At 50.5% G+C, this 22,419-nt stretch overlaps 2 protein-coding genes across 6 annotated transcripts in view; one reads left to right on the top strand and one right to left on the bottom strand.

Moving 5' to 3' along the window:
- Positions 1-1,267: 1,267 nt before the first annotated feature.
- CACNB3 (calcium voltage-gated channel auxiliary subunit beta 3) lies at positions 1,268-13,398 on the bottom strand. Of its 2 annotated transcripts, none has more exons than XM_081310101.1 (13): positions 13,219-13,398; positions 6,397-6,519; positions 6,039-6,161; positions 5,507-5,622; positions 5,191-5,255; positions 4,959-4,978; positions 4,708-4,788; positions 4,497-4,555; positions 4,212-4,321; positions 3,793-3,944; positions 3,561-3,656; positions 3,292-3,441; positions 1,268-2,619 (listed from the first exon to the last, which is right to left on the bottom strand). In XM_081310101.1, exons 1-13 carry the CDS (start codon positions 13,258-13,260, stop codon positions 2,305-2,307), a joined length of 1,452 nt encoding a protein of 483 aa, XP_081166227.1. In that variant the 5' UTR covers positions 13,261-13,398; the 3' UTR covers positions 1,268-2,304. The 2 variants fall into 2 exon arrangements, with proteins under 2 accessions (XP_081166227.1, XP_081166226.1); XM_081310100.1 differs by lacking the exon at positions 13,219-13,398 and adding an exon at positions 10,275-10,750.
- Positions 13,399-16,452: 3,054 nt separating this feature from the next.
- ADCY6 (adenylate cyclase 6) overlaps positions 16,453-22,419 on the top strand; it is a 37,823-nt gene continuing 31,856 nt past the window's right edge. The window contains exons 1-2 of one of the 4 annotated variants that reach the window (XM_081310082.1): positions 16,453-16,565; positions 19,123-19,287. The gene's annotated coding sequence lies outside the window, so the exon portion shown is untranslated. The remainder of the gene's footprint in view (positions 16,566-19,122; positions 19,288-22,419) is intronic. The other 3 variants (XM_081310083.1, XM_081310080.1, XM_081310079.1) reach the window with 3 other exon arrangements.

Raw genomic sequence — 22,419 nt, 5'->3', positions numbered from 1 at the left:
CCCTTTGGGGGGTTTTCACATTGTACTGGGCCATGAACTCTTCCCAGTTTATAGGGCAACCTGCTGGCACTACCCCCAAGACTGAACACATCTGGCTGCCTGCGTAGGATCTTCTTTGGCAAGGACTTGACAGTGTAACCATGTGCATTGCAGCGATGCTGTTGCCCTAGATAACCCAGGGGATCTGGCACCATGAGGATTGTGGACTGTGGACTCTGTCATTTTGACAGCTGTTTTCCCATTTGGCATATAAAACAAGTCAAGAGCCTTTAGAACTGTGCACAGCCCTGTGCCAAGGGGTGCTGTGCACTCTAGGCGTCCCTCCCCCAGGGAATTTTTTTAGTAGATGTGGGGACAGGGTGAGCTGGCTGTGTTCATCTTTAAGTCACTGAGTGAAATTTCTGTTTTCTATTCTCTGAGAAGATGAGTTTGTATGTTCTGAGAATAAATAATGAATATTAAGGCTGTGTCTAGTTCTAGCCAAACTCATCTCTCTAGGTTCCCTGATAATATAGGACAGGAAGGACAACATTGGGCACAGTGGGTTGTTTGTGAAAATGAAAGTCACATCCAGCGAGAAGCCTAGGGTCTCAGCTTATATTCTTTCTAAGTTGTAGATAGCACTTGAGGGGAGACGGAAAAGCCAACACAGCAGGATCATGATGCATCTCCCCTCTCCTGCTTGAACCTCATGTAACTTGTGGCCCTAGCTTGGACACCACCTAGGGAGCTTTACACAAGGATCAAAAAGGAAAGCAACTGTGAAATTGGGTGGGTAAGGCAGTCTGAACCACTCTTAGACCCTGTCACTGTGCCCCTGACACCTTGTCTTTGCTTGTGGATTCCAGTTACTGGATATACCGCTCATGGGAGGGGAGAATGAAGGAGGAGTGGTGCTATTCCCACCCACGCCCCTCTTATGCAAATGTTCTACCCCTCAGAGCTGGCAAGTACATAGAATTCAAGGTATAGTTGCTAACAGGGCTTTTCTGACTGGAGGCAGAGACAGTGGGAACTGTAACTAGTTTCTTCCTCATCTCTCTATACAAGTCCCTTCTATGCTGCCAAATGTCTATAGACAGCTTGGATATGAGAGGGTGGGGAGTGCCTAGGAGCCCAGGGTCTCCTGTAGCTCCACCCTTTCCCTCTTCCCACTCAATGGGTCATTGGAGAGAGAAGGGAAGACAAAATACCTTCTGGTAGATTTGGGGCACAAGATGAGGAACTTGGCCACCTGAGCCCACAGATATAGAACACACACCTGAGGGACTGTGCATGGTGTTTTATTTATGACAGTGAAATGGGACAGGGTCTTATGGAGCATGCTCTGTAGGTCACACACTAGAGCCATAAGGCAAGGGTAACCAGGTAGCCAGGGCCTCTGGGGGCTGTCCACTGTGTCCTATGTCTCCTCATCTAACCCTAACCTAACAAGCAGCAGCTATGAGTCAGGGAATATTTTGGAGCCCCCATCTTCCAGGAGGCATGAAGGGTGAGAACAGAAATGTCAGGATGCAAGGGCAGAAGGATGAGAAAGGCAAGGAGGCCCCTAAGCTGTTCCTCCCCGAAACTTCCAATCCAGGTTGGCTCCTGCTGCCTTTTGGCTTGACCATGCTCCATGTCCCTGGTCCTGTCAGATGCTAAGCTTCCTGGAGGTGTGAGGAGGACCTTTTTCTCCAAGAGCTTTGGTGGTGAGGTCTCTCCAGCCCCGCCTCACCTGCCTGCTACCCTGGTCTTGGATGTGGATGCCCCACTCCAACTGATGGGTGGAAGTACCATCCTGTTGGGCTTTGATTGTCTTGTTCCTGATGTATGGCAGTGAGGTGAATGGAGACCTTTGGACCCAAAGCACAACTCCTCAGTCCTGTGACAATTAAGACCGTTGTTTGCTTGGGAATTTTGTTTCTTCCTTGTGCCATGTTGCCCACAGCCCCTACCCTCTTGTCACTATGAGGGAGCATCCCTTCCCTGAGTCTGGTGGGAAGGTCCCTGCTAAGGGGATCCTGGCCTGAGGGCACTGCCCAGTGGGGCAGTTTCTTGTGCAGGAGGCAAGGAAGGTGCCAGGGGTGCAGAACACACAGCTAGTACCTGGAATGGGAGCCTAGGGGGTCACTGTGCCCAGGAGGTGAGGGGTTCCCCTGCGTCTTCCAGAACCTTAGGACCACAGGCAGCCCTGGGACTGGGCAGGGGGTTGTGGGAGCTGAGCCTAGTGGCAGCCTAATGCCAGTCTAACTCCAACCTGCCTGGAGTGGGCATCCCAGCCAGCTGTGCCTGTGTCTGCCAGGGTAGGCCAGCAGGAGGCCATCAGTAGCTATCCTTGGGCCAAGGCCGGTTGCGCTGCCAGTTCCGGTCATTGTGGTTGTGCTCCGAGTCCTGGGCTAGGAGCCGGTCTTGGGGGTCATGCCCATTAGCACTGGGGAGCCCCGAGGTGTGTTGGCGGTGAGGCTGATACAGGTCCTGGTAGGCATCTGAATAGTCCTCCTCCAGGTGGCGTGAGCTGCGTTGTGAAGATCCTGTCCAGGCCTGGCGGGAGCTCTCGCTGGCCTCATCTGAGGGCATCAAGCTGTCCCGCTCCAGAGGTGAGTGTTCCTCGCCTCTCTCCCCCAGCAGCTGCTGGTTCTGAGGGCCATACAACAGCTCTAAGTGAAGCAGCATGGGATCTGGCCTCTGCCTCCCTCCCACCTCTGGCAGAGTGGAAGATTCTTCCCCTCAACTCAATTTCCAGGTATAGGAGGAATTGGTGTGAGGAAGAAGCATGCTGGATTATCTTTCCTGGTCAGATAAAGAATATTGGAGCTTTTGACCTCTGCAAAATTCAGGCTCTGCCTCCAAAACTGACTGGGAGGAGGGTTTGGAGATGTTTCTCTTTCCTTCCTTTTTTTTTTTTTTTTTGCTACTGGGGACTAAACCCAGAACCCAGAGCAGGGCTTTACCACTAAGCCACATCCCCAGCCCTCTGTGTTTCTATTTTGAGACAGGTTCTCGCTAAGTTGCTTAGGGCCTCGCTAAGTTGCTGAGGCTGGCCTCAAACTTGCAATCCTCCAGCCTCAGCCTCCTGAAGATAATGTTTCTCTTGACTCCCTAGAAAACAAATCTTTGATTACCCATCTTATCGATTTACTCTCAACCAGGAAAATTCCTTGGTCCATGTGCACTAGCTTTGTACAAAGTGGAAGCAGAGCTGAGAGCTCAACAATCCATTGGCCTTCTGAATGATAGGGCAAGGAAAATCCTCTGGGCAGAAAGGGTATGTGGTTTGGCTGGCAATGGGAACCAATTGTAAATGGTTACCTGAAGTCCAGGGATGGCACTGGGAGGGCCCAGAAGTCCAGGGCCAGGGGCTGGGTGGTGGGTGGCCCTCCAGTAAACCTCTAGGTACTCAGCCAGGTGCTCACAGGCATCCTCCAGCTGGTTTTCATCCAGAATCACATCAAATGACTCCTGGGGAAGGAGGGTAAAGGGAGAATGTTGGCTTCCTCTTGGCAGCAGTCCCTGCCCATCTCTACCACACCTGCTGCCCTGGAAGAGTGGGTATAGGAACCGCTGACCCAGGCACTCACCGGTGGGCACTGAACCAGTTTATCATATGCCATCATCTGTACTGTCAGATGCTTCATTTGTGATTTCCCACGGGAGCGAATGAGCCGCTGGAGTACCTGCAGGGGGAGAGGGTGGAACACTTACTAGTGGTGTTCAGGGGCAATCTCATACCCTAGTAAAGGGCCTAAGCAGAGGTGTGCTGCATGCTAGGGGGCAGTTCTGTGGGCCTCCCCCATGCCCCTGTTGACTTACCTTGGGTGAGGATACTTTGACAAAGACGATGATGGGGGCCAATGAGGTCTTAGCCAGCTGTGCTGGGTGATTGATGGTGTCAGCATCCAATACTACTAGCTGCAGGGATTTGGCCAGCTCAAATATACGCTCGATCTCACTCTGTACTTCAGCTAAGGAAAGGAGCACAGTGCTCTGTAAATAGCACCCACTATTTACTCCCAGGACTTTGAGGGCTCCCAAATGGCAATCTAGAAGGAACTGGAGGCCTGGACAGGCAGAAGACCAGGGAATTGAGAGAGGGGATGGGTTCTTGATTATCTTGGGGCAGGCAGAAGAGACGGGGCAGAAAAACAAGGAATTGGGCAAGAAAAAAGGGAGAAGGTAGGTTCTCACTAGCTCTGGAGTGGGTAGAGAAGCAGGAGATGGGGACTCCTCACCAATGCTGGAACGGGCGGAGGAGCGCTCAATGATGGTCCTCTTGCCAGGATTGTTAAGCACAGATCTCTTTGCCAGTGAGAGGTCTGCTGTGACTCGGGTAATGGAGATCCTGGGGTAGGGGTGGGAAACCACAGCTGGCTTCAAACCTCAAACCATAAAAAGCCTCAGCCTCTCCTTACCCAGCTTTCTAGCTTTCCCTTTAGAGGAGACTTGCTCTAGGCATGAGGAAGTAGTCAATGATCTTCTCTCTAGTTCTCAGGTCAGGCCAGGCCAGGGCAGCTTACCTGCCATCAAATCTATGTTTGAGGAAGTCGAAGAGAGCCTTCTGCATCATGTCTGTAACCTGCGGGGAGGGCACAGTACTGATGCAAGCCCTCTTGGAGAGAACAGTGTCCCCATACAAGATCCCAGAGTTTTCTCCTTCCCACTGGCCCTGGGGCTTGCATATGACAGTCTTGCCAGGGGTGACTCTTTGGGGTTGGGATTTCCTCTCACCTCATAACCTTTCAGAGAGGGTCCCACCAGCACCACAGGCCGCATGGAGGGCACCACATCATATGGGGGAACATGTTCTGCCTGCAGAATGAACAAAATTATGGCCCTGGCACCAGCCTTATGCCTGAGTGATGGGGGTAGTCAGAAGTTCTGGGTTCCCTCCCCTCTGTTCTGCCCCTCCAACAATGACTGCCCAGAAAAGTGTCCCTGTAGCCATGAGCCCCCCAGCCCATCTCCCTTTCTTGACTCACCTGCTTTTGCTTCTGCTTGGCTTTTTGGAAAAGGAAATAAAAGATTAAAGTTGGTGAAGGGAAAAGGCCCTGAAAGCATGGTATTCCCTTCCCCATGAGAGACACTGGGCTTCTCCCAATTCTTTTGATCCCTCCACCAGCCCCTTCCCACATAGTTCACTGGGAGAATCCCCTTTTCCCCTGTGTCTTAGTTACCCATCTACCCAAGGTGGGTGGGTTAAGGGGAGACTACCTAGAGATGGAGGAGGGGAACGTCGGTTGCCAATGTCACTCAGGCTAGAAGGGTTCCCGGATCTCCTGAGAAGAAAAAAAGGAAAGAGAATATAAATGTGTATGTACTATGTTATACAATAGTTGTATAAATGCCCACCCACTTATGAAAATGGAGTACCTATGCTAAGTATGCATCTGTGGGTGTATGTGTAGATCTGTGTGGTGTAAATAATGTACAGCTGGGTCTTTGTGTACATACGTGGTGCATTTGACATGTACTGTGGGCCAAGTGCACGTTTGGGGTGTGTGTTTATTGAGTTACAGTCTGCTCTCACCTGGCCTTCTGCTCCTGTTTGAGTCGGATGCTCTCCAGGTGCTGGGGGCTGGGGATGAAGGCGATGTCCCCACCCTCTTTCACTAGCCGCCCGATCCACCAGTCATTGCTGTACTTCTGGGGTGGAGCAAGAGGGGCAGTGAGAAGAGCCAGCCCAGGCCTTGGGCTGAGCTGGTCTGAGGAAAAGCAATGCCAGGGGCAGTGACAGGAGAAGGTGTTAGAAGGAAAGGCAGTCAGGGTCAAGCCACAGGATTTCAGAGTACAGCATCACAGTGGTCCCAGGGGACCCCAGAGGCAACTAATCTAACTGCTCACTTTACAGATATAGAAACTGAGGATCAAGCCAGGTCTCAGAATGGTGGAGACCTAGGGATCAGGTCTAGGGTGTAAAGGGTGTACAGGTGTATATAAAGGTAAGAATGGAAGAGTTTGGAGACTTCTTATTCACAGACTAAGAATTAAAGTAACAGGCATTGGGGGAGAAGCAAGAAAAGTAGATGCTAGAGGCTTTTTGGGGAAGGGGAGCTGATTACCTCTTTAATGTGCAGAAAATCTTTGGCCTCAAAGTTGACTCCAGAGCCTTGGACTGGGCACTCCTCATCCAGTACACCACAGTAGCTGACATTGGTCCTCACAGCAAATGCCACAGGTTTGTGCTGAAGAATTCAGCGGTTAGTACAAGGCACCCCTTCCAGTTTTGGCACACCATCAGGGGAAGGTGAGAGCTCCAGTAGAGGAGTTTGGTGTCAGCCTGAGCCTTTGCCCATTGCGTGTGCACACACACGTACACACACACACACACTGATGCTCAAGTTTATCCTTCCTGACTCCGCAGGACCCAGGACCTAGTGTAGGTTTCCCTTAGTCTGGCCTCCTACCCAAAAGGTATACCTTGGCCCTCTCAAGCTGCTGCTGAGCCTGGCTCTCCACTTCGCGCCGGGCACTCTCCCGGTCCTCTTCGAGGGAGACGTCTGAGTCCAGAGATGGGCGGCTGGTATAGGAGTCAGCTGAACCCTGGGATGGGAGAAAGGCTGTGACCCCTGGGCTCAGGTGTGAAGGACACCAGAAAGGCATCCTCTTAAATCTACACTGGTGCCTCTGTTACAGCCTCTCCATCTCCCAGGGGGTAATTGGAATCTCATGCTGCTTCTATCCACTGAGAAGGAACACAGTGCCTCTGAACCTACAGGGAAGCTGGTCTGATCCATATATGCAAAGATCAAGGCCCCTTCCCTCCCAGCCTATTAATACTGCAGCTTTGTATAGAGACATCACTTCTCCCTCCTTTTTCTCTTCTCTACCAAGTCCTCTGAGACAGAGAAGGGAGATGATATGTACTGAAGATGACATGCTAGAGATAATTCTCAATCCAGCAGACCAGCCCCCCCCCCCCCCCCCCCCGTTCACACCAGCCTAAAAAGCAGCCTGGACATCATCTCTTAAGATGTTTGAGAAGAGTACAGCCAGGAACAGTCAAGAGATGCTGGTTGCCACCTCACAGGCCTGAGTGTCTGGATGTAGCCATTTGCCCTCTTAGGGTCCACCTTCCCTACTCCAACATGGTTTTGAAGGCTCCCAAATGGTAAGCCCTTGCTCTTCTCTAGTGTGAAGACTGAGCTGTCAACTCCTGGAAGCTACCTCCCCTTTACTGTCCCTACCACCCACTTTCTTTCATTTCACACCTGCGGGGCATATGGCCAGGTGTGAGCAGCAAATCAGACAGACTAAGAGGGCAATACAAAGCTATCTCCCTGGGCACAGCAAAGGCTGGGCCACACCTACCGCTTGGCCTACATTTCCCCACCCCTTTCCTGGGCCCAGGTGGATATCAGGCCCTGGAGGAAGACCACACTGGTGCCAAGCAACCCAGCTGAGGTACAGGACCCTGGGGATGTGGGAGAGTGTCTTTGGTAATATGAAAAGAGAGTCTCAAAGATCTTCCCATAGAAAGGATCTTTGAGCAAAGAGGGTGCATTTGAAGGGTTGCAGAGTCCACCTTCAAGGCCATAAGGGAGTTGTCCAAACAAATAAGAAGACCCAGAGTTAGAGTCAAGTGGTTGGAATTTAGAATATCTGAGTTTTCCCTGCAAGTCTAAGGAAAATGAAATCTTGTTTTCTACCTCAGTTTTCCTCTTTAAGGGCAAAAGTCTGAAGGGATACTTTGCTCAATTCTGAGATGCCAGTGGCAGAGAGAAGGAAGGAGCTTGGATAAAGGGTTCCTGTAGGAGTGTGTGGCAGAAGAGGTTTTAGGATCCCAGGCTGAGGAATATTCATTCTGTTAAGCCTATGGGGCATGGTCACCTACAGAAGGCAGTAAAGGCTAGATAGACTCTGAGTGGAAGAGGCAACATCAAGCACCTTCCCATTAGTCATGCCTTCTTCCTTATCACTGCCTTGGGCAAGAGGGCTGGTCAGCTTGGTGTCAGTCAGGGCCCTACAGCCTAAGCTAGAGATAACATCTATAGTAGACCCAAGGCAAGGACACAGTTCAGGGGGAAAGCCTTTCATTTGAAAGGAGCAGAGTTTGCTTGCTGTTCCCTATCTCTACTGAAAACAAAATAAGGCTGGCTTGGCAGCTGGATAATGAGAGGCTGAGCCCCAGGAAAAAACCTTTGTATAGAGTGAGAGTCCTCCTTCCCAGGAGCCTTAGAACACAAGTGCTAACTCTGTGAGACATTGAGGGCTGAGTGAGTGGACAGAAGCCAAAAGGACAGGAGGCAGAAGGCAAGGCAGGATGACCATTCACTTGGCATATGTCAGAGAAAGACCTCCTAGATGCCCAGCATGGTGCTGAGAGAGGAGTTCCATCTTTATTCCCTGCTGCCCAGGCTCTCAGCCTTATTTAGGGATCTTACTATCCCTATCTGGGGCATCTGAGTTAGTTGGCCTCTCACACTAGGAAGGGAATGTCAGAATCTCTCCCTAAATATTTAATAAGTTGTGCTCAGAATGGAACCCCTCTCCATGATTCCAAAGTCCTAAGGGCTTGCTCATCTTTCACGCTCTGATATCACTTTGGGAAAGTCAGGGCTGTCCTAAAAAGCATATGTTGGGGTCTTACTTTCCCCACTCCCTGATATGCCAAAACAGCCAGAGGCTCAGTACTTGGGAGCTGCCAGAGTTGGCACAGTGCCCTGGTGGTGCCCCCCTTGCCTGGTGAGTGTGTGGGCAGGCTGCAGCTCCTCTCTTGCCTGGCACGGGGGAAGGAGAGGAGGGAGATGAGCCTGTGGATTTATTTAGAGCCTGATCTCCCTCCTACTGCTTCAGAGGGGGCCTCAGGGAGAGCAAGGAGCCAGGCAAGGGGAAAGAAGGTGGGGGAGGATGATCCAGGAACCAGAGGGGAACAGCAATGGGTCAGCAGGCTCCTCTCCAATACCATCCACGCGTCAGTCTTTTTCTTGCAATAGCCCTCACCTTCTCACCAGGGATGGGAAGAACCTCCTAGGGCCCTGCAGCCCCATTGAGAGGTTTGTTCTCAAGCTCACCTTGGCCCCCTGGGCTACACCAGCTGTCCCTTCAACTGTCAGAAAGAGGTGTCCACCAGAACCTTGAAAATCATCTGCTCTAGCTGCAATGTAATTAGCACCAGAGGACCCATGGAAAATTTGGCCCAGAAGGAGCTCAGTCCCAGAAAAGGACTGACAGCTGCCTGGTCTGAGCCCCAACATCAACTATACTGAACCTGGTGGTGAGCGATGGGAGAAGACTTGACTCAATGGTGCTTTCAGACCTGGGAATGCTCAACCCTTCATCCTATCAGAGGCCCCCTCCGAGCCAGCTATCTTTTACTAAGAAGGTCTTCTTGTGGGATGTTTGAGGGAAGGCTGGCAGCTCCAAGGGACTGAGGCTGCTCCCCAATCTTATCTTTCCAGGCATACTCCCTGCTCTCTGAGCTCCTGCTCCGGGAATCACTGCCTAATGAGCTGATTTGTCTCAGTGGGTCAGGAGATAAAAGCAAAGAGAAGAATTAAATATTTATTGGTTGCCTGGTTCTCTGAGCAAAGAGCTTCCTCTCCATCCCCAGGCCCTCAGCTCCTCTGGCCTCACCTCCAGGCCCTCCATGCTGAGCAGGAGCTCAGGACACCCGCTGCTCTGAGGAAGCCTCAGGAGGGGGCTGAGTAATGGATGGGGCTCAGTCAGCTGGGCCACCCATGTGCTGGATGTCCAGGTTTCAGCCTGGGAGAGAAACTGGGCTAGAGAAAGGGTGACGAGAAAAGGCAATTCGCAGAGATGGAGACCAGAGAGGAATGATGATGCTCCTCAAGTTTTAGGATTCCTCTGACTGAAGAAGCTGGTACCCGACTCTCTGATGTTCTCCTAGCCCCCCAATTTGTCCTTTACCTTGAGGCACTGGTCTGGAGTGTCCCCCTGCCCAGGAGCACCAATTTCTCTCCAACAGCAGTGTTCAGACCCCATAAAGCCAGAATTTGAAACTCCAGACATTGCGTGTTCCCTCTCTAAAGCCTCAGTGTCTATAGCCTGGACCCCTTTCTCCCTCTTCCCCTTCTGCCCTGGGCTTTGGGGCCACCTGCTCAAATCTCCCCCAACTCCAGTGCCCCCTCCATACATTCCTACACCCCTTAGTCTAGGCCTGGGGCACTGGAAGCCCCTGGCCTGAAAACCCATCTCTCCACTTTCCTAGAACGCCCCCCTACGCGCCCTGCCCCGCCACTGAGGCGTTTTTCAAAGTCCTGAACTGGGGGAAGGGTTGAAGGGAAAGGAAGTGTCACCCCAATTGCCCCACCCCCACCCTCCCCGTGGGCACTCACCGCCTCCGAGTCCTCAAACCCGGGCACGCAGGAGTCGTCATACATGGGGGAGTCCGGGTGGGGGAAGCGAGCGGCGCCGGGGGCGGGAGCGGCCCGGAGGCTGGGGCGAGGACAGCGGGCCGCGCCCGAGATGCCACGGAGCCCCGCAGCCCTGCGGGCGGCGGCGGAGAGCGAGAGAGCGCGAAGGAGGGAGCGAGCCGCGAAGACCAGCTGCTCGGAGCTCAAATCACCGCTCCCCCTCCCCACCCCCCAAACCCAGCCGGTCCCACCCCAAGCGCGGCTGAGGAATCTGGCGCCGGCTCCTACAACAATAGTGCCCGCCCACCTGACCCCCTGCCGGGAAGGCGGAGGCGGCGGGGGCGCCGCGGCCTGGGAGCGGTGGGGGGACTGGGCCCGGGAGGCGGCGGGCGCGAGTTGGGGAAGGTGGGTCCCCCAGCGCCTCTGGGGCAGGGGCAGCGGGGAGGAAGGGAGGAGAGGCTGCGGGCGGGGCGGATCCGGGCGGGAGGAGGCGGGGCGAGGAGAGATGCGGAGACAGAGACGCTCAGCAACCCAGGAACTACTCCGCGGGGAAACAAAGGGCTGCCCGGGGGGGGGGGGGGGGGCGCGAGGCCGGGAGGAGGCGCGACCTGGGCCAAGACCGGAGAGACCACGGGTGACGGGAAGGCAAGAGAGGACAAAAAGCAGTAATCGAGGCAGAGGAAGGAAAATGCGAAGACTGAGGGTCACAGGAGAAGCCGGGGAGGTGGAACGGGGGTGGGGAGGAGGGACGGGCAGCAGACAGGGAGGGTCCCAGGTGAGAAGGCGGTGTGTCTGGAGTGTTATCGCTCCCTCTGAGACTCCAAATGCAAACCCCGTAGTAATACTGGGGAGGAATGGGTTTGGCGACCCCAGGCCGATGCCTTGAAAGCAGCCCCTGTCTCAACAGGTGCTTGGCCCGGTCTGTACTGGGCTGCAGCAAAAGGCGGTGTCGCCCAACCCTTGAGAAGGGGGTAATTTCCCAAGCCGGGTAGGCCCGTTACACCTGTTGCGCGGGCAGATTTCATCCTAGCCCGGCCAGGATGGAGGTTCCCTTCCTAAATTCCTTGCCAAGGATTGTGCCAGGCATTGCCAAGGCATCTGTGGGAACTGGAGCAGGAAGGGGCTGTTTTAGGTGAACCTAAAGAGAAAGGGGAAGAAACCAGAGGATGGCGGTAGGTGGGTGAGACAAAAGGTGGGATCCTGGCACACTAGGGTTGGGAGGACAAAATAGCAAATCTCCTGCTTTGCAAAAGGTCCAAGATAGGGTGGGCACTATCCTAGTTCTAGCCACAGTTCTACTCTGCATCACTCAGTCTCCTTCAAAGGAGTACTGCAATTTGAGATAGAGCAGCAGCCCTTGTCTTCAAGAAAATTTTCCCCAAATCTACCCACTTAAGTTTCCTCCTTTTTTGCATTTCCTGAGCATAATTATTCATTTGAATTCTCACCATCTACCTGAGCACCCTAAGAGGAGGATGTGATAGACCTGAATTACCTTTGGAGCATACACTTTGGTCTATGCTCTTGTCCCTAAACTCAGTCCTTTCCATTCCCAGTTTCTCATACCCAGGAGGGTGAGTTCAGGAATTTGCTCATCCCTTTTACCATTGGAGGCTAAAGGGAAATCAGAAAGCCAAAACTGTAATGGGTTTGGTAAGATTCATAGCAGAAGGCACAGTGCATAGGAGAGAGAAGAAGATCACACAAATCAACTAACTTGCCACCTGTGTCACTTCTTCCTATTCCCTTGGCAAGAAAAAGTGAAGGGGACTCATCTTCAGACTGTCAAATTTGTCTGCCCACACCTTTGAGTGGGCCACTTCAGCCCTTCTTTCTCCTGGGGTTGGCAGATAACTGTTGCAGTCCCTGCGACTGAGAATGCTGGTCACAACTGAGGGAGGCAGTCAGATTTCACAATTCCCTCTCATTCCTGCAGGTGTAGGGGTGATATATTGGTTTTTCTGTACTGGAAGGTCCCAGATACTGTCTTTTCACTTTTGTGTCCTCTCCCAGTTCCACTGTTCCTTGTATCCTCCTTTTTTCTTCTCTCCATTCAGAGGGTGGAGAGGTGTGAAAGAGTGCCCTCCTGGGAGATGGTCCTAATGGTTCTCTCCCATCCCTGAATCTACTCTCCTGGTCTCTTCTTTTTGGACTCTCCCTATGCACATGAGGTTCTGGGACTATCGGTAACAGAAGATCTGCCATTAATTAGCAGCACTCCTTCCTCACACACCTTGTTGCCTTCATCCCCAGCTGGGACAATGGTGTGTAAGTCTGCTCCTGAGGCATGAGTTGCCATGCCCACCACTCCCAGGAGATCGGTTCAAGTTCCTCATATCTGGGCTCATCCCCTGGGTCCCTTTGGTGCTTCAGAGCCTCCCTTCCACCTCCCCATACTCCTTTCATTTCTCACCTCACCCAAACCTGCCTACTCCAGTTCTCATACCATACTAATCATGGATGCAGGACCTAAGAGGCAAAGCTGAAATAACCAGGTTTAGGAGAGTCTCTAGAATGCATTATAGCTTCTCTAAGCTGCGCATATCCCAATCCCCAGGCATCGAGTAGAGAAACTGAGGCAGGAGCTAGGACTTCTGGACTAAATGGAGATCGGTAGCATTCTAGCTGCTAGGCTGCCCCCAGGGAACTTAGAATAGGCACCAGGGGGAACTTGGGAGAGCCTTCCTATTAATCCAGCCCATTTTCTGGCTCCCCAATCAGTCCTCCCTCCCATTCCAGTCCCAATACTAAGGAGCTCTGGCTGCCCCTTCCTCTTTTACCCAGTGGCCCTTTTATCCTTGGCCTTACCTCTGGTTTCCCCTCCCTCCTCATGCTGCAGTCTCCCCCAAATGTGGGCCCTCTCCTAAGCTTGAAGCAGAGCTCTCCTCCCACCCACTGGGAAAGAGGGGGGGGTGCCCGTAGTTACCTCGTTCAGCAGGAAGGTTGCACTGGAGTCAGAAAAAGACATAGACCGGGCTATTGGCTTCTCCCCCTCCCCCGGGCCAGGGGCTCCGAGGCGGGAGCAGGACCCAGCCGCTGTTCTGCACACTGGCTCCCGCCTGCACGCTTGGCCTCGCCCCACGCCTGCCCGACTCAGCCGCCTGCTCCCTTCCCTCGCTCCTGGTTCCTCCCCTTTTCCTCCTCCCTCCCTTCCCCCTCCCTTCCTCGCCGCCTCCCTTCGCCTTTCAGTCCTGCCTCTTTCCACTTCCGTCTCTCTCTACGATCCCTGTTCTCTGTTCATCTGGGTGCCTCCCTTTGTCCTTCCGACCCAATCGCTCGCTCTCCCTTCCCATCTTCCCTTCCCCCTCCGCGTCTTCCTATACCTCCTCCCGGGAAAGGGTAGAGACCCTGGAGCTCCCACCGCCGCAGGAGAGAAGGGCGGGAATAGTTCAAAGTCTGCCCTGGCACCTGATCTTTAGGAGAGGGTTCTGCCGCCCTGACCTTGCTTCCCGCGTTCTGCGCTTACACTCCTGTACCCCAGGAAGAAAGGCACCGCGATCCCAGCGGCAGCCGCGACCCCGACTTCAGCCGAGGGAAGGACCAAAAAGGAAGAATGCTAGCGTTCGGCTTGCTTGCCGAAGCTTCAGGGCTCCAGAGAAGCCAAGTCCATCTACCCTTCCCAGGGGCCAGACCCTGGGGCTTCTGCGGGATTTATTTGGAGACAGTCCAGCCGCGACGCTCCCCGCTCCCGGGGGAATCTCTACCGTCTTCCCTCTTTCCTGGGTCCTGCACCCCGCAAAGGGCGAGGCGAAGCGAGGTGGCTCCTTCCCCATTGGTTGCAGTGCCTCCTGGGCTCGCTGGCCAGGTGTCTGCGCACGTCCTCCAGGTGGCTGCACCCACCGGGGGTCCTGTCTCTTGCCAGCAGGAGGCGCTGCCCTGACCTGGCGCAGCCCCTAAAGAGATCCCGCCGAAGCCTAGAATCCCACTCCCTCTCTCCGGGAACTACAGTCCCACCTCCAGACCCCCAGGAAGGGATCCGGGAATAGGGTATACTCTGTACCCATTCCCGTGGGTCTCCTTTGAGGCACCCGCGGTCCCCGGACTCTGGACCATTCCTACCTCCATCCTGGTCTAAAGGGGCGTCCGGTTAAGCCGGGCAGCGTCCCAGTCGGGACTGGGCAGCAGGAGCAGAGTCTCGGGACAGCTTCTCGGGTCAGTACCCCTTCCCGCCCCTCCGGCGGGCACGTCAAATAGGACAAGCCCAAGTTCTGGCGGGGGAGGGAGGAGCGGGGGTGTAATCCCAGTCGTCTCTCTCCCTGCACCCTTCTCAGCGGACCAACCTCTCATTGGTTCTTCCAAACCCCAAACATCCAGGCTGGACCCTTCTCCATACCCAAGACAGCGTCTGGGAGTGGGGGCGACAGACCCTCTCACGGTAGCAGGCCTGAGACTGAAAGACCTGGGTCTCCAACTTCACCTCAGCACTACTAGAACCCTCCCTTTCCCAGCTCCCCTTTAAACCCACTTCCTCTGGGGTGATCAGGACCCCCATCCCTCAACCCTCTTATTCCCTGAGGATCTCAGGAGACTTGCTCTCCCTGTCTGCTCAACTGCCCCTCCACTTGTCCCCATTCCAGAAGGAGCTACATTGTAGGAGAGTCCATTCTCAGAGCTCTCACCACCCTCAGCTCTTCCTTGGGCTGGATTTAACCTGGAAAGTGTTTTGTGAGGACACTGACTCCCCCTCTCTCTGTGGTCTAGTTAGAGGATCCGCGGATCCCCTAGGGACTGCCAACCCCCCCACCCAAGTTACTCAGCTTCAACCTTTCAGAGGAGATAAATTATGTGTGTGTGTGTGTGTGTGTGTGTGTGTGTGTGTGTTCACAATGTGTGTGAAGGTTTTTGTTTTGTTTTTGTTTGGGGGCTCTAATAGAGGGAGCAAAAGCTTTGCCTTTCATTCGGCAATAAGACCTAGAGGGAGAGAGGCTCCCCCTCCTTACCCCGCCCCCTGTTGCTGACCACGGCTAATGGACTAGCTCCTCTGGGCCTTGGGGCAGCTTGAGTTTCCGTAGGAGAAGCAATTGTCCCTGGCTCCCTCTTCCCCTTCCTTCCCTCTACTCCCTCTGCCTGAACCCACGGTTAGAAACCATCTCCCCTCTTTAAAATAGAAATACCAATTACTTCTCCTTGAGCCTATCAGAGGGAATCTGAGGTGCACAGGATCAGTTCACATATCCATCTGCTACAGAAAAGGTCGGAGCTTCAGAGCAACAACCAGGAGACCAGTCTCTAGATTCCCCAAGCTGCCCTTTTCCAAGCCCCTTTGTATGAGATGACTGGTAGGATCATTCCCTCTCTGAGACCTGTCCAGGACACACACCCCCTCTTCTTCCCTAAGGGAGGTCCCTCAGGTTTCCCTTCTCTGGCTCTGACCTCACAGTATCTGGACAGGGCATCCTAAGAGGGGCTTCTAGCATGGACAAAGTTAGGGGACCCTTGCCCTAACTTGCCTATTCAGGTCCTGGACTTTAGCATACAAGCTGGAGGACTTTCCAGGCAGCCCATCCCTTCTCCCTGGATCCAACTCACCTTGTCCCCTGACCTCCCAGATTTCCAGGTTGTCAGGACTCAGGATATTTGGCAGGGCCCCTGCTGACCTTTCTGGCTAATTTCTGCACAAATGAAGCTCTGCACTAGGAGTTTGCCCTATGGCTATAGAGCTGAATTTCAACCTCTGTTTGCCTCCTCAGCATGGCATAATCTACACACCTGTGCTTAGTGGCCCTGGTATTTGAAAATCTGTGCACGACAGGATAGAGATCACTACAGCTATTCCTTTATGTCTATTCTACCAGACCAAAAAAGATGCCTAGCCCTTCTCTTCTGGGAAAATTTGGCAGTAGTTTCCACAGGGAATCCCCGTGGCCAAATCCAGATATTACTCTGGGGAAGTTCCTCAGACATCAAACCTCAGTCTCTCCTGCTGCAAGCAGTCTTCTTTTTCTGGCCTCCTACCTCTGGGTCCATGGTGTTATTTGATGCCTTGAGGCACTTTCAGCCTCCATCCCCTGATGCAGCATTTGCTATAAATATATCTGAAGAGTTTCTTGCTGACAGTGCCCAGAAAGATTACACCCTCCTTCCTGCAAGCAGGCCTCGAGGGACTGGGGAGTCAGCTATGGCTTCAAGACCTAACACTTACCTACTCTGGGACAGACATTGTGACTGCTCTGTGGATTTGGGAGTTCTGCCTTTTGAAGGGGAAGGTGAGAAAGCTGAGATGCTTGACTCTCATCCTCCTGCTGTCCAGAGTCTGGCTCATCCTGGCACACAGTAGGTGCTTGATATATGTTTGTTTTAGTCTTACACCTCAGTTTCCCCTCTGGCTCCATTGCATGTATTATGTGATTCCAGGTCCACAGAATGGGTTGGAGTGGGAACCAGGCTGGGGAAGGAGCAGAACTCTAGGGCTGCCTCAGCATGGGGCATGGAAGGCAGGATTCCTAGGATGGTGGGGAAGGAGGCTGGCTGCACTTTAGCACCATTTCTCCTCCCTGGAGGCAAAGAACCACTCTTGCCAAACTCCCAACACTTTAGGATTCTGAATCATCTGCTTAAGGGGTGGGTTCACTTACTTACCCGACTCCTGCAGGCTTATAAGCTTAGTAAATATCAGGCTAGCCAGGGAAGTTGGGGTGGAAAAACAATGGGGGCAGCATTGTTTGATTCAGATAACGGAACTTTTAAGGGAGAGGTTCCTCAAGTGGGAGCAGCTGAAATATGCCAAAAACTTGGGATAAAGCAGACTTGCATCCTTTAGGAGGATAGCCTGGAAAAGGCTCAGAAGCATGGGGTGTGAGGCTGAGCCTGGCATGTACAGCTGGCCTGGCCGGAGTGGGTTGAGGCTGTGATGATCCCCCCTCTCTGCCTCTCTGGTTCACTGCGGTGTGTGAGTTTCCTTATGTCCACGGGATGGCTCCTCTTATCCAGACGAGAGCCCCTCCCTAACAAAGAGCAGGGGAGGAGGTACCAGCATGGGTGTGGAGGTTAGGTATATTCTACTTGCTCTACCAGCCCTCTGCCCCACTTCTGACTCCCCCAATGTAAGGCTCTGAGCTGTGGTAGCCATCTCTGGCTCAGAATGAGGGCATAGTGCCTATAGCCTCCCCAGGAATGAATTATTGAAGAGGGCATAGTGCCAGCTGCTCATAGCTGTTGCCCCTTGGGCCCAACATTGCCTCTTGCTCTGCTTCTCACAGCTTCAAGGGTGATGATAAGTCCTGGGGTCCTGAGAAGGGAACATTAGGGAGAGGCAGAAACTGGATAGGGATGAGGAAGCAGGGCCTTAGGGTGGAGGCAAGTAGGCTGATAAAGTGTGGCTCCCCCTCATGAATGAGGAGGGTACTCTTAGAACAGAGGGAGCTGGCAGCCATCTGGAACCAGGTTGGAAATTAGAACAGAAAGACCCTTGACCCTTGTGACTGCCTAGATTTGGAAGTTTGTATTCTTGTAAAGCCTCTGGTGTACTAGAGGCAGAAGGAGTCTGGGTTCTTCCTTGAACAACCTGAGGTCAGCCCCAGTATGGTCTGTTAGCTAACCAAGAATGCTCTGTGCAGAGCTCTCATGCCTCTGCCCCAAATGAGATCCTGCATGTGTGTTGTGAGTAGAAGGCAGTTAAGTGTCAGGGACCTACACAGGCCACCTGGAACTATGGAAAGAAGGCAGGATTTGGAGTCTGAAGACAAGAATGCAAGTTCTAATCCTACCATTTACTAGTTGTGGGCAAGCCATTTATTATCTCAGAAACCACTGATGTACCAGTGAATGACTGATGTGGTTCAGTGGCAGACTGCTTGCCTTAGTATGCACAAGGCCCTGGGTTCTGTCCCAGCACCACAACAAACAAACAAATACATGAAGCAAACAAGCTATCTTTATTTATTTTTAAACTTATGTATTTATTTGGTACTGGGGATTGAATTCAGGGCACTTTACCACTGATCTATCTGCAGAACTTTTTATTTATTTATTTATTTATTTATTTTAAATTTTTATTTATGTTTTTAGTTTTCAGCAGATACAACATCTTTGTTTGTATGTGGTGCTGAGGATCGAACCCGGGCCGCACGCATGCCAGGCGAGCGCGCTACCGCTTGAGCCACATCCCCAGCCCCAGAACTTTTTATTTATTTTAAAAATTTGAGACAGGTTCTCCTACATTGCTAAGACTAGCCTTGAACTTCAATTCCCTTCCTCAGCCTCCTAAGCCTCTGGGAACACCGTTGTGTACCACTGTGCTCAGCTAAAGCTATCTTTGAAAAAAATAAAATAAAATAAAAATGGGAAAGAACAATGTTCATTTATTACAAGATTCTGGGAGTATTCAACAGGAACAGTGTGTTTCAAAAAATGTAAATTGCTATATCAAAGTTATTGGGAGTAGGAGTATCAAAAGGGAAGCAGCTGGACATGGTGGTCCACACCTATAATCTCAGCAACTAAAGAGGCTGAGGTAGGAGGATCACAAGTTTGAGGTCAGCCTCAGCAATTTAGCAAGGCTTAGTGAGACCTTGTCTCAGAATAGAACAAAAAGGGCTGGAATGTGGCTGAGTGGTTAAGTGCCCTGGGTTCAATCCTCAGAACCAAAAATAAAAATAAAAAATAAAGGCAAGGAAGTAGCACATAGTGGAAAGAACCTGCACAGGTCAGTGACTGGGGTTTTAGCTCCTGACCTGTGACTAACCCACAGAAGGAACTTTAAAGGTTCCTTCCACTTCTGAGATTAAGTGACTTGCCAAAGGCCACAATTAGTCAATGGTTGGATCTGGGGTTGAATCTGGATTCAGACCTAGATCTTCAGATTCTACCTCCTGGGTTCTTTCCATTACAGTGCAAGGGCCGGATAGTCTGGTCCACTGGGACCTTCCACATGCTCTGGACTCAAGACTTGGGACTTCCCCTGAAAAGTCCCCCAGAGCCAGATGCCACAGTGATTAGCACTTCATTCCTTTGTATTATGCGTGGCCACACCTCTCTCTCCTTCAGGAATAATACAGTAAGTACATTTCTTGACTTTCCCCTGAGGCAACATGAATAATATTAAGGATTTGGAATGCAGTTTTTAAAATAACCTTTTATTATTACAGACTCAGGCCCTATGTATTATAAAAAAATTAGAAAAATACAGATAAGCAATAAAACAAATCAAAACATCATATTCCCATCCCCAAGAAATGACTACTATTAATAATTTTAGTGTAGATCATCTGGATCTTTTTTGTTTTTCTTTTATTTAGTGATGGAACCCAGGGCCTCCTACATATTAGGCAAACATTCTACCTCTGAGCTACATCCCCAGACTCCTGGATTTTTTTTTTTTTTTAAGAAAAATGTACTGGAAGCTGGGTGTGGTGGTGCATGCCTGTAATCCCAGCGGCTTGGCTTGGGAGGCTGAGGCAGGAAAATCACAAGTTCAAAGCCAGCCTCAGCAAATTAGCAAGGCCCTAAATAAAAAGAAAAAAAAATGTATAGGAACTGGGCCTACAGCTTAGTGGCAGAACACTTACCCTGTATGTGCAAAGTCTTGGGTTTGAGTCTCCGCACTGCAGGAAAAGAAAAGAAGGAGAAGGAGAAGGAGAAGGAGAAGGAGGAGGAGGAGGAGGAGGAGGAGGAGGAGGAGGAGGAGGAGGAAGAAGAAGAAGAAGAAGAAGAAGAAGAAGAAGAAGAAGAAGAAGAGTTCAAAGTGAGATATAACTCTGTTGTTTAAAGTCTGTAAATATTAAATGCCAACTTGGGTTTTTTTTTTTTTTTGTATTTTTATCTATATATCTACATCTAGATGAAGACCTTATCTTCAACCCAGACATTTTCCCTTCCCAGTTAGCCTGCAGCGTCCTATCGGATGCTTATCATCTTAGATTAGATCTGCCTTTCTTGAACTTCATATAAAAGAATGCTATAGTGTGTTTGTGCTGTTCTGAATCTGTCTTCTTCCCCAGTATCGTATGTCTGAGGTTCATCCTTGTCTTTTTCACTGCTGTGTTCTGTTATTAGAATATACCATAATTTAGTTACCCATTCTTCTATTGGAGAATATTTAAGGTGATTCCAATTTGGTCTATGATGAATAAAATTGCTCTGAACATTCTTGAAAATATTTTTTAGTATACATATGAACTGATTTCTGTCTTGAATATATATCTAGAAATGAAACTGTGGGGTTATAGAAAAATCTCCTTTTACGAACACATGAATGTTCTTGTTTTTCTAAAAAATGTTTTAATTGTTTCTGTTGTCAATGATCTTTATTTATATGCGGTGCTGAGAATCAAACCCAGTGCCTCACACATATTAGGCAAGCACTCTATCACTGAACTACAACCCCAGCCTTGTTTTCTGTTTTTACAAAATGAGATCATAATAAACATGCTGTTTTGAACTTGCTTTTTTTTTTTAGTCAATGATCTTCACCTTTCCATTTCATTCATTTTTATTTTCTAGTCAATATTCGAATCCTCCCAGTTAGCCTCCTAATGTCTTTTATGGCTGGCTGATAAATCCCAATCAGTATCCAACTGAGGACCACACACTGAACACACATTATATCCAATAGTTGTGAGGCCTCACTCGCTTAGGTCCTTGTAGGCTGTTGGCTGGATTCATCAGTTCCTTGCCATCTGGATCTCTTTGATAAGGCGATTCACAGCATGGCAGCTTATTTCTCAGAGGAGTGGAGGTAGGAATAAAAGTCTCTTTATAACCTAATTTTGAAAGTGACATCTCATCACTTTTGCTGCATTTTATTCTTAAGGGTTCAGGCCACACTCAGAGTGTTGAATAGAAGTTACACCAGGGCCTGAATGCTAGTTGGCAGGGGTCACTGGGGGTGCGTACCAATACATTATGTATACTCTTCCATATTTTTTCACTTGAGAAGAGAGAGAGAGCAATTTAAGAGGCATTTTAATGTACATATTATTTCAACTTCAAAGCAACAAATGTGAAGACAAATACCCTCACCTCCATTTTATACACAAGAAAACAGCCTTAGAACTTTCTTTTTCACCCTACCTAGAAGTAAATGCCTTTAGTTACCCTTTATCACATGTGAATTTTCTGCAGCACACTTTATAAAATATAGACTTTATTTTTTAGTATAGTTTTAAATTCCTAGCAAAATTGAGCAGAAAGTTAAGAACTCCCATTTATGCTCTGCCCCCACACATGCCCAGTCTCTCCCAATATCAGTGTCCAATACCAGCATGGTAAATTTGTTAAAATCAATCTATACCAACACATCATTATCACTCAAAATCTAAAGTTTACGCTAGGGTTCACTCTTGGTGTTGAATACTCTGTGAGTTTGGACAAATGTATAATGACATCTATCTACCAGTACAGTATAATTTCACCTTGCTAAATATCCTCTGTATTTCACCTCTTCACTCCTTCTTTTCCCTCAGCTCCTGGAGACGACCGATCTTTTTACTGTTTCCATAGTTTTGCTTTTTCCAGAATATCATATAATCGGAATCATAGAATGTAGCCAGATTCACAACACACTTTTCATGCTTTATACTTTTCTTACTCATTTGTGTATGTCTCTATTGTCTGCCTCCCTGGACTACAGTGCAAGTTGCATGAGAGCAGGAACCAGGTCAGTCTTTGCTTTCCACTGTATCCCTAGCACCTAGAATTGTGCTTGCAGTCTAGCTGGCATTAGTGAATATTTGTTAAAAGGAAATGTGTGTGTGTGTGTGTGTGTGTGTGTGTTTATTTATTTATTTATTTATTTTATACTGGAGATTGAACCCAGGGGCTCTTAACCTCTGAGCCATATCCCCAGCCCTTTTAAATATTTTATTTAGAGTAAGGGTCTTGATGAGTTGCTTAGGGTCTCACCAAGTTACTGAGCTGGCTTTGGACTCACCATCCTCCTGCCTCAGTCTTCCAAACCACTGAGATTACAGGCATGCATCTGGCAGGAAGAATAAGTTTTGAGGTTTGTCCATGTCACATTCTAACTAGTTGAAATCCCAGTGCCCTTGATTGCAGAGCCCAGACTGATTTGTTCATTATACCACACTGGAAAGGATATAGGGTATGTGTCGGGAGGAGGGGGTAACCCAGAAAAGGGAAAGAGCAGGAGGAGGATGGGGGGGAGTTAAATAGATTTTCTGTAAAACAC

The sequence above is a fragment of the Spermophilus citellus genome, assembly GCF_964194105.1.
Source record: "Spermophilus citellus genome assembly, chromosome: 10".
NCBI classification, from domain to species: domain Eukaryota; kingdom Metazoa; phylum Chordata; class Mammalia; order Rodentia; family Sciuridae; genus Spermophilus; species Spermophilus citellus.
Note: the sequence above shows the minus strand (reverse complement) of the source record. Positions and strands in the feature narration are given on the sequence as shown.

Bases quoted from the DNA above. Each gene is read 5' to 3' on its own strand.
- CACNB3 (XM_081310100.1), bottom strand. From the start codon at position 10,319: ATGTATGACGACTCCTGCGTGCCCGGGTTTGAGGACTCGGAGGCG. The intron at 3,657-3,792 runs GTAAGTCAACAG...CTCCCCCTGCAG, and splicing joins TCAAAGTATCCTCACCCAAG to GTACTCCAGCGGCTCATTCG. The intron at 2,620-3,291 runs GTAACCATTTAC...TATGGCCCTCAG, and splicing joins GTGCCATCCCTGGACTTCAG to AACCAGCAGCTGCTGGGGGA.